Genomic DNA, 11,201 nt, shown 5'->3' with positions numbered 1-11,201 from the left:
CCTGGACATCTGGTGGTTATCTTGTCTTGCACAAGCGGTATCTGGTTTAGTTTGTGTAAGCGATTGCGGTTATCCTACCTTACACAAGCGGTGTCTGGTGGCTGTTTGCATAAGCGATTTCATATCTTTTGCTGTCTGACCTTTACATTGGGCTTAACATAAATCTTAATAAACAATACCCTAGTCCATAGTTTCTCACATGTGCCAAACACTTGTAAAGTGCAGTGCAGTTGTAGCTGTATCCTTAAGTGTTACCACAACTTCATTAAAAAAAAAACAAACAAAAACAACCCACAAACAACTAAAAAAACCTTTAGGTTAGGTGGCTAAAGGTCTCAAAAAGTTGCTGTTTATCTCTTGTTGTTCCACTTTGTGCTCAAAGCATGCCACTGCTTTGTTTGTTACTCAAACAACTTGAAGAAAAAAGGCTGGTAGGTGTTTTTTGGAGTGATAGCTGATCTTTAAAATATGGAGTTTGTAATTCTCGTGGACATTCCTCAGTAGTGGGGTTCAGATTTAAACTGAGTAGCTATAGGGCAGCCATTTGTGTTCATCTTGGGTCTCCTGATTCCGTACGTGGGTACCTGTATCTCTTAAAAGGCACATAAACCCTTGAACCTTCCTTAACTTTCAGGGATGGGATGGGCCATGCTTTCTGAAGGGTGTGTTGGTACTAATGTTTCCTAATAATGAAATGTGGTGATCTTTCTTTGCTTTGTTTTCCAGGATGGAGATGTGATTAAGAAGCCACCCTCCATGGACCTGGCAAGCAAGAAGTGCCAGCAGGTGCTGACAGAACTGGAGGAAATGTTCCAGCGCTTGGAAATAATGTTTAGTTTGACACTGGTTCCTCGGGTTCTTATTCTACTTGGAGGCAATGTCATGAGCCCCAAGGAGCTCTATGAGCTCAGCTTGGAGGGTATCTGTGAGGGCGGTGCTGAGGAGAGCCTGAAAACTGCATCCTGCGTTCACAAGCTCTTTCACTCGCTCTTTGTTGCGGATGTCTTCAGTGAGCTGAAGGCTCTCCCTGTCATGGGCACTGTTGTTATGCTCCAAGGACACCATGATTGTGGTGTTGATTGGTTCCGGCCCAAGCTCAACTATAAGGTGCCGACTCGAGGGAGGAAACTAGCTGTTAACTTGTCCTGCGATGGAGACATCAACAGAAGTGCCTCGGCTCCTCAGCATGTGACCTCTACTTGGGAGGACTATGTCTGGTTTCAAGCACCAGCGGCGCTCAAAGGCTTTCACGAATGACCCACACTCTGTAGAACTTCAATGGAATATCGAATAACCTTTGGTGCCGCTTTAAGCGATAACTTTATCAAATACAACTGTGTATTCTTGTCTGTCTGGATCCTTTATTCAGGGCGTCTACTACCTTCCTGTAGTTGAACCGTGTCCATCTGTTTTCATCTCCTGAATGGCTGTTGAAAGCAATTACCCTTTAAGGCACAGCTGCACAAAGATACAGTGATTCTTTGGGGACCTGAGTTATGGTACAGGAGACTAATTGGCGCGTTGGGAGTAAAACTTTCCTGCTGTGTACTTGCTGAACTGGCAAATACTGGATAAACCTTTTCCCTCCCGAGTTTTAATGTGGCCATTACTAAATTAGCTGATTGCTTGGGACTCTCTCTGGGTAATGTACATGACTATTAATACACTTGGCCTTTACTAAAAAGGCTATAGCCATTCTTACCCGTAAAAGGAGACCTTTGTAGTCTGATCAGGCTTGAGTGAGTACTCGAGTGTTTGCCTATCTATTTGATAAAATTAGACTTCTCTATAACTCAATTTCAGTTACTTAATAATCCAAACAAAGAGTGGGACTTCTGAGTAATTGGGAGGTCTTGTACTGGTGACAAAAAGAGATTGATTGGCCCTGTGGAAGTGGGGAAGCACGTCTTCCTATTTTTTTACTAACCTTTAGCCCAACAGCCTTGACGGTCAGTTAGATATACAGTTAGAACTAAAATCAAGTGGTTTCTGCTCTAACCCTCTTCAGAGGAAGTTAGGACTGCGGCGAATGAAGAGACGGGACGCAGCTTGATGCAAGCAAATGTCAACTTATTGTACAGAAGCACGAGTTTCTATACACTTTCAGAAGCTGCGCGTTTGAAACAGATTGGTTCTTGAAGCTAAGCCTTGCATACTAGGCAATCCCCGATTGGTGGTTAGCTGCCATCAATTAACAGCAAGCTGTTACTTTTCCTTGGCGCCATCCGTCCCCCACTCCCCTGTGCTCTGTAAACATCTCATCATGTTAATTGTTGTCCAGACAAGCTCGAGCACATTCCCCTCAGCAAACTGACCGCCACGCATGGTCCTAGTTTCCAGCCCGCTCCTGCATCTCCCCCTTCCTGTTGCACAAAAAGAACCTTTGAAACCGAACGAGTAAAAACAAGGTATAAGTAATAGAACAAATAAAAAAGCAACTAAGACATATTATCAACGTCAGAATAACCCACTGTCTCTGTTCCGTACAATTTTACAATTTCCCCTTTTTGTTTTTGAACAGCTAGTACCAGGTTTGCCATGTTCTGCAGGGCCCTTGCAAACATGACAGCAACCAAGGTAACAGCAAACAAACAATACTGCCAATTGAGTGAATGGATGCCCCAAAAGGCTGACATCTTCTCAGATTTTGGTAACATGTTGCTGCAATGGGGCGCCTAAAATCCACGCAGCACATACCATCAAAATCCTCACAGCCATGTCCTTGAACCAACAACAAAAAGCAGTGGCAATTTTGACTCACATGCTTAACTGCCTACCAAACAAGGTGATTTAACTCTTTAATGCTTTCCCTGCTGTTATTCCGGATAAGAGAAGAACTGCTGCGACACGTTCCCATCACAGCCTCCTACTACATTAGCATCTACAGAAAGACAATGATCGACATTCAAAGTGTAAACAGTATCATCTTCTTTTGGATTAACATTATACATAGGTGGAAGGGCACACCAAACAAGAACTGGTTCAGTCAAAAAGTTCGAAACATAGCATGCCTTCTCTGAACATACCTCTGGGGTCATTCCCTTCATTCCCTCTTTTTTTATGCAAAGAGAAACACTTCCACCAAAACAGAGAAGCCCCTATTTACATCTCTGAGCCCGGACACAAACCGCAGCTGTATGCGCCACCAGGCTCAGGGCAGGAATCATTCATGCAGTTACATAGCTATATATCTCTACAAGCGTGCAGACACCTATTAAACACTAGATAACCATGTTTATCTTTCCTATTCTCCTTCACAATACCTAGCTGTTTCTCCCATTAGTTTCCAGCCCGCTCCTGCATAGGACTCCTGTCCCAATATGCTAGCTTGTTCTCACTTAAGACAACAACAATAAAAGTTAGTTTCTTGCTTGCTTTTACTTCTAAGTCTTAGACTCTTCAATGTTTATGAAATGTGAAGAGGCGGTGAGGCGAGTGTGATCAAGTTCAGCACTATCTTTACTTGTCAAACTCCTGTTCAAAGTCAGAAGGTATTACTTGGGAGCAGAACTTGAGCCCTTTCTTCTGGCCTGGTGTCTAGTGCAGAATGGGAGAAGGAGGGAGGGTGAGAAACACTTGAGAGCTTTGAACAGTGTGTCAAAACTAGGTGTCTGCTGGACTTAACCTTCAGTCAGCTACTTAGAAGTGTCTGTAATGTAGTGAGCTTAACAGCTCCAAACAGCCCTATCCCATTTGAAGAGAAACTCGAGCCTACTGGTAGCAAGGTTGCTTGCAGCTTCTTGCTAGCAAAAATTGCACGATGGTGTGATAAGAATCGTTTGAAATGAGGGTAAAGGTTGAAGTAACCTGCTACGCTTGGTGCATATTTTAACTTTACCATTTGGAATGGAATGATAAAGAACGAAGAGGAAATTAAGTTGGTATTTTTGAGCTTGGAGCACACTAGGAACGCTGTCTCTGCCTTGTTATCCATTAAACATCTGTTTACATAGTGTAGTAGCTGCTAAAGCTAGCCGTAGGGGGAAAACCTGTTAGAATGAAGAAAGCTGCCTTGTGTGCAGCTGCCCACTTGAATATGTAATTCCTGGTCTCTTGAATGAAATATAACTTGAACGTAGGAGTGTTTGTGCTCAGGAGATCAAAACCCTTTACACTTCCACCAAAGCTGCTTGTAATGCATATTTCAGACGCTAGCACTCAAGTGTTTAAAGAAGCTTTTAAACAGAAGCCTTCGTTCTAAGGATCAAGGGGCTGGTTTCTTTCTACTCTCTTCCCCAGATGAGTGCAGTGTTACTGCAGTAAACCGTTCATGTATTCTGTTACACTTGAACTATGAGTGCAGCAATGATACGGTGCCAGGAGTGAAAGAAGACAAGTTGCTTACTTTGGGGTTTTTTCTTTTATTCTTTAGAAAAGCTTTAGAGCTTCATTAACAATTTTAGTACTGTAATGATTATCAAAATGAAATGTTGTTTTCTCTATGTGATTACATTGGATTTATTTGATCCCTCAAAGTAAAGGTTCTGCTGGTGGCAGAACAACTTGCTTCTGTTCTGTATATGTATCTAAAGTGCATGTTCACAGCTGTTCCACCTTTCTGACAAAGTGCATGATGTCTTGTGCCAGAAGCTTTGGTCCCTCAAAGGCAGCAAAATGCCCTCCACGTGGCATGTAAGAGTAAGTGATGATGTTCTTGAAGACCTCCTTTGCCCAGACCCGTGGTGTATGTACTAGCTCCTGAGGAAAAAGCTGCAGTCCCTGTGGGAACATACACTGCAAACCTAGAGGACATTAACTAAGTGCCTTTTTGAAAAAAGTCCTGGGGAAATTCTATAAAAACCTCCTGACTCTAGTAATTGCCACAGTCAGCTGGCAGAGCTTCACCGCAGCGACACATTTTGTGGTTTGTACTCTGCTGAAAAGCTTTGCTTGTATTTGAGTCTCCTTGAGTATGAGAATATTATACCCAAAAACGTAAAGTAGAGCCAACTTCGCACACGGTTCAATCTTGAAACGTTTCCTATTTTTAAACTTACCTTGTTTTACAGTTTTGCGATAAATGGCAAGACGCATCACCTCTTTGTGACAGTCAGAAATGAGCCTGCTCAAGTTTACTTTAGAATTTATAGTACCAGCGTAACGAATGAGTTGAGGAAAGGTAAGCTGGCTCGGTCTACAAAGGAAAAGACTCTTCTATTTGTTTGTGTGATCAATCACATGGAATTCCGTTCTGCAGCATTTTCTGGTCAGCCTCTCTTATAGTCATCTTAAAGTCAGTGGCTGTTAGAAGGTGCTTGGTTTGTTAGAAGGTACTGCTCTCCAGATTGCTTCCCCAAGTTTGTGCTTAACACTTGTAGTCGTTAGTTTTATCCACCACTAAGCCGTATGCTTCCTAATTCAGTTTAAACGTCTCTCTTGGAAATGCTCCTGATTTTCTGTTTTGTTTTAACTGAACTGAGCCAGAGATCACATTTGTTTGGTGACTAAGTATATAGACCTGTAGTTTGAACACAAGACTGAATATAGTTTGATATGTCCGCTGCATTGTCTTGGCTACAAGCTACTTTGTGTGAATTACAGGTTCAAAAGAAAAATGACTCAACTATTTTTATCAAAAGAAAATAAGAACTTAGATTATTTTTTTTAACAACTTAAGTTTGCTGTTTTAAAGTAATCTAAATGTTTATACAGGCAAACGTGGTTCAATCTCATTTGCAAATCTTTCTTACACCTACCACTTCATTACCTGGCATCACCTGTTAGACCAGGGTCCTTGGAGATGTTCTCCTTGTAGAATCGCATTGAGGACACAATGGAGGATGTCACCCAATAAATCATCACATTGGCCAAAAGCTCATCAAGAGTGTATTTGCTATTGATAGAAAAAGATGAAGACGTTTCATTGGAAGCTGTTTCTCAATACGCTATATTGGGCTCATGCCCTGAAGAACAGTTGTTCTTGTTCTCCACTTGTTTTCAAGCAGCAAATTAATTGGCACCCATGTGCCCAGAGCAAAACTGCCCGGTGCTGAAGCAGTAGTTTGCAGGCAGTCTGCTGTGAGTTTACACTACTACTTGTCATGTGTAACCTTTCATGCTCAAAATTCAGCTTTGGCCAGTCTTTTACCTATCTCCTCATTAGTTACCATTGCTCATTCTTTTAATGAGTCCTCTCATGGAAGAGCACCTGTTTTCTTACCTTTCCAAGCCTCCATCATCTTTATGCAGAAATGATTTATCTCTCCAGGTAGAGAATTTTTCCAATATATATGCAGCAAGCCCCCCAGGGGAGTCATTCAGTCCACAACCTAATTCAAGAGAAGAAGAGAACCATTGCAGTTGCCTGGCATTGCAAATACTTCAGTGGGAGTTAAACTGGACTTACATCAATTCTTCAGAGTTTTCTATGAGAATTCAGTAAAGAGTGCGTTTTACTAGCCCTGGTAGTACTTTATTCTTGAAAAGTTCACCCCAATGGAATTTTGGCTATAACTGACAGCACTATAAAGTTGAGCAATTCCTATACAAAAGAAAATAGGAGTTAAGAAAATCCTCTGGGCTTCTTGGTAATGTGTGGCAGAAAGAGCAAATTCAGATGTAAAGGGATTACACTCTGAAAAGAAATTTCAGATAAACTGTTTGGGAGCGCTGTCCTGCTTAGGATGGCTAACTGGGACCCTGAGTGCTGTTCACTTTCTATGTAATTTAAACAACAGTGGAGTGTTGTGTATCTGCTATCTGCTCCTGCCTTTGGGGAATGCTAACAAACATTATAAACACAGCATATTATATCTGTGTTTTAACCTGTAAAACGGGTGGGGATTACTTCAGCAGTGGTAGAGCTTGCCTTGGGAAAATTCCTGTACCACACTCCAGGCTGTAGTTTTACAGTATCCTTAGAATTGCCTACTCTCAAGTGTATTTTAGTGTGACTTTAGCACTGAATGACTGCGTAGAAGATGATGCACAATGTGATTTCAATTTAATAGTGGACATATTTAATGCAAAGTAAGTTTGTGCATTGGCACAACAGTTTCCCTGTGCTGTCAGGCCTAAAGTGATTTGCTACACATCAAAGTCATGTAAATGCTTTGACCAGCAAAGGTAGGGCAGGCTAAAATGTGCCAGCTAACATATGACCCGTCTGGAGGTGAGCATTTTCTGAGCTGAAAGCTGTCTCCGAATCACTGTATTCAACTTTCATGGACTGGATGCTCAGAAATACCAGTCTTGTTTGCAGCTTACTAATGATTCAACCTGTACACATCTTAGGTACCACAGCTTCTGGTGAGTGAAAATACTGTAGCTTTGCTTTAAACCTGCCTAATGAGAACTAAACTGATAATATAGATATTTTTTGAGACTAAGCAGGGAATATGTATTTTTTCCCCCTATTTATTTTCTACCTTTCACAATTTTAGTGTGCTACAAAATCCCTGCTCTTCTTTTTTTCCAGGTTAAAGAGTCCTAGACTATGTACAGTGCTTGTAGGGAAGCTGCTTGGTCACTTTAGGGTTCTTTTTCTCCCCTTCTTGTATTCTTTTGATTATAAAATATATTAATGAAACAGGGGTGGAACAGATTCTAAATATCATGGATTTAGTGTTTTGTCTTACTCTCTTTTTGCTTTCTTTAAGAGTTTGTAAGATTCTCTTAAAGTCTGAGCTGGCTGACGTTTCAAAGCACTGTCCTTGACTCTTGGATTCTCTCACATAGCAGCAACCAAACTAGAGCCCATCGTGATTTTCTTCCTCTGCTTAAATTGCTTTGGACTTTGTTGACATCAGTTTTTATTGGCCAGTTTAATCAACCAGTCACTTAACTGCAGAGAGTTACAAAACCATTTATCTTTAGATTAAACCAAACCCTGGATAGGTGTCAGATTTTCACTTAACCATTCACTTTTATCTGTAGAGAAATTAAGATCATATTGAAAGGTACGGGTGCCAGCACAGATTTTTGTGATACTCTCTCTCCCCTGGAACTTGCTTACTTATTTATATTCATGAATTCTCATGTTAACTAGTTATTAACCCATGAACTTAATCTTTTTCTTAAGGCAGTTTAATGTCTTTAAGAACACTGGGGGAAGGAACCTCAACAAAACTTTTTTTGGAAATTAAATATGTTCCATTACTAGGTCCACAGCTTCTTGATCCTGCCAGAGCTCTGATATTTGAAGCACGATTTCCCTGTGATATTATCACCTGTAAATGAATTCTCCTTTTAAAAACATTTCTGCTAGTTTTCTGATCAGACACTAGACATACTGGTCTTTGTTTTTCTGGGGGCTGTCTTCATTGTTTGGCTTTTGAAAAGAAAACCCAAAAAACCCCAACCTGGTATCTGGTTTGTCTCCTTTTATTTCTCTGATATTGCAATCAGTTCAAGCAACAGACTAGGCATTAGCTGACGTTTCACTTTGAGTTTCCTCTTTTCCAGTTAAATGCCAGGATGGGGTGCTATTCCTTCTATGGTCTCCGTACCTGATGCCAGTCTGAGACAGCTCTGCTGTCTTTCCTGATGAGGGTTTATTTCAATAAAGGAATACCCCATAATCTTTGATAATATTATACAAATAAATCATGTAACTTTTCTGAGATGGCCATACCTTTCTTCAGACTCCTTATCTACTGGTCCCACTACATCATGCTTCTGGCTTCAGGTATTATGGCTGTGTCTACCTTTCTGCAAGATTCACATTGCACTTGCTTATTTTTCTTGTTTTCACCCACATTTATTTCTAGAAGCTTCAATTTCAGGGTCCTGTGCTTTACTTTAAGAGGCATTTTGCAAAGGGTTTCTTTGCCATAGAGAAGTGGTATGCCATTTAACAGACCTTGAAAAGTGATGTTTGTAGTCTCCGTCTTTCTTTAAGCGGTTCCTTTTCACTTCCTTTTACACAGCTCTTGTCCCCATGTCTTGCATTCAGTCACCAGAATTCACTGCTTCTCAGACATGGTTGGCTTTTGTTCAACTATGTGTTTATACGCCTTAAGCAGTCAGTATACAAAGTTCATAGTGATATAGAGAAGGTTCATTACCTGCAGTGTCTGGTTTGGTGGCTTGGATGTGTAAGTATCCAGACTCTCGCAATAGTTCATGTATATTCTTCTGGATGAAAGGATACATACGTCGAACATCTTCCCTAGTAAAGCCTATGAGCCATGGTATATAAGCCCCAAGCATCACGGAAATCATCCTTCTCAAACCTTCTCTGCCAGCGAAGATAAGATTCACAGATCTGAAATCAAGTTAATGAATAGAAGGTTAAATCAAGCCATTTTCTGTTTCCAAATTTTCTAGAAAATAAGTCTGACGGGAGCTGTAATAGAAGCATTTCACTAAGCCAAATACATAAGCCCTTCACATTTATCGTGATTTCCAAAAAAATTTGGGAGAGTTAAAAATGGTACAGCTGGTGCCATCTCCATCCAGGAAAGTCCTATACTTCGTGGTACTGATCAGCTGCTGAAAGGCTGAGCTCCTTCCTTTTCTCCCTGCCAATTTTAAATTTATCTCCTTCCTGATTTAGAATGATGATCCTTGAGGTCTCAAATCAAAATGCAGCAGAGCTTACTTCCATGCCTAGTGAAAGAGAAGCCAAACAGCACTCCATTTTTCTCTGTACAACTCTTCCCTAGATAAGGGAGGCCAACAGCATCCTGGCTTGTGTCAGAAATTGCGTGGCCAGCAGGACAAGGGCAGTGATGCTGTACCCAGCACTGGTGTGGCTGCACCTCGAATACTGTGTTCGGTTTTGGGCCTCTCACTACAAGAAAGATGTGTCCAAAGAAGAGCAACGGAGCTGGTGAAGGGTCTAGAGAACAAGTCCTATGAGAAACAGCTGAGGCAACTGGGCTTGTTTAGTCTGGAGGAAAGGGGGCTTGGGGGAGACCTTCTTGCTCTCTAAAACTACAGGAAAGGAGGTTGTAACAAGGCGGGTGTTGGTCACTTTTTCCCAGGTAACAAGTGAGAGGATGAGAGGAAATGGCCTCAAGTCGTGCCAGGGGAGGTTCAGATGGGATATCAGGAAAAATTTCTTCACTAAAAGGTTTGCCAAGCATTGGAACAGGCTGCCCAGGGAAGTGGTAGAGGTATTTAAAAGGTGTGTAGATGTGGCACTTAGGGACCTGGTTTAGCAGTGGACTTGGCAGTGTTAGGTTTATGGTTGGACTCAATGATCTTAAAGGTCTTTTCCAACCTAAATGCTTCTATGATTCTATGAAATTTAGAAAGCGTGAGAATGCAAATACCACTGTCAATGCAAAGCACGTGAATATGACTGAATGCACAGGGGTGGGGATACCCCTGGAGAAAACAAAGCAGAAGGCGATGAGAGGCAGGGCAAACAGAAGGCAGGACCTGGACCGTGGAGCCAGAAGGTAGGGTAAGAACTGGAGAAACCTTCTCTGCACTGATTCCCTTTGCTACTCACTGTGGCAGCATCTGGGCCATGTTTGTGGTAATAAGAGATCCCCAGTCTTCTCCCTGTAGGTAGTATTCTTTGGAGCCCAATCTATTCATCAGCTTATGAAATTTCCGAGCAGTTGCTTTGCTGTCAAAGCCTGTAGGTAAAGAGAAACAGAGGAAACCTGTTTGTCTTGGTGTATCATCCCCTGGCCAAAGATCATGGTCTGACAGAGGCACATGTTTATGCTGCTGTGTAAAGGCACAGTGTGCTATGCTGCTCTGCCTTGCTCCTTGGCAATACAGTGAACACAAGATGGAAATTCAGTGGAAAGTGGATAAAGTGGAAAGCAGACCTGGTTTCCAGCTACCATTACCTTCCAGATCTCCACAGCCAGCCCCAGAGCCTCAGCCACATGGGTGTTAGTGCAGAGCCAAGCATCTGCATTCACAAACTGCATTCCCTGGTGAGGGCCAGGGATGACTGAGGCTCCAAGAACCTGGCAATTCCAACAGCGCCTTTTCATCGCTCACCTTTCTGGTGTGGTGCCTCAGAGAAGCCATATCCTGGGATGGATGGGCAGATGACCTCAAACACCATGTCACCCTCATTCAGGCCATGCTCAGCTGGCTCTGTGAGTAGAGCGATGGTCTTGTAGAACTCGTAGAAGGAGCCAGGCCAGCCGTGGACCATCAGCAGAGGTTGAGCAGCTCAACTGTGAGGGACATAGGAGGGCTTCACGTGGATAAAATGGATATCAATCCCTGCCACACATCCAGACAGATAAATTAAAGCCTTAGTTCCATCACAGTTTCTGTTCCAAACTCTG

General features: G+C 42.1%; 2 protein-coding genes across 2 annotated transcripts; one reads left to right on the top strand and one right to left on the bottom strand.

The window, feature by feature from the left end:
* Positions 1-508: 508 nt before the first annotated feature.
* On the top strand, positions 509-1,257 carry LOC308057391 (MAD2L1-binding protein-like; the record flags this gene model as incomplete). Its single annotated transcript, XM_080411501.1, has 1 exon — positions 509-1,257. The coding sequence occupies exon 1, from the start codon at positions 757-759 to the stop codon at positions 1,255-1,257; it is 501 nt and encodes a 166-aa protein (XP_080267627.1). The 5' UTR covers positions 509-756.
* A 1,248-nt stretch (positions 1,258-2,505) lies between these two features.
* On the bottom strand, positions 2,506-9,896 carry LOC308057372 (epoxide hydrolase 1-like). The gene is given in 5 exon segments (XM_080411489.1): positions 2,506-4,707; positions 4,709-4,742; positions 5,708-5,833; positions 6,161-6,269; positions 9,006-9,896. Coding segments are annotated over 5 exon segments (594 nt in total). The 5' UTR covers positions 9,163-9,896; the 3' UTR covers positions 2,506-4,539.
* Between the last annotated feature and the right edge of the window lie 1,305 nt (positions 9,897-11,201).

Source organism: Falco punctatus (assembly GCF_963210335.1).
Source record: "Falco punctatus genome assembly, contig: scaffold_28, whole genome shotgun sequence".
NCBI classification, from domain to species: domain Eukaryota; kingdom Metazoa; phylum Chordata; class Aves; order Falconiformes; family Falconidae; genus Falco; species Falco punctatus.
Note: the sequence above shows the minus strand (reverse complement) of the source record. Positions and strands in the feature narration are given on the sequence as shown.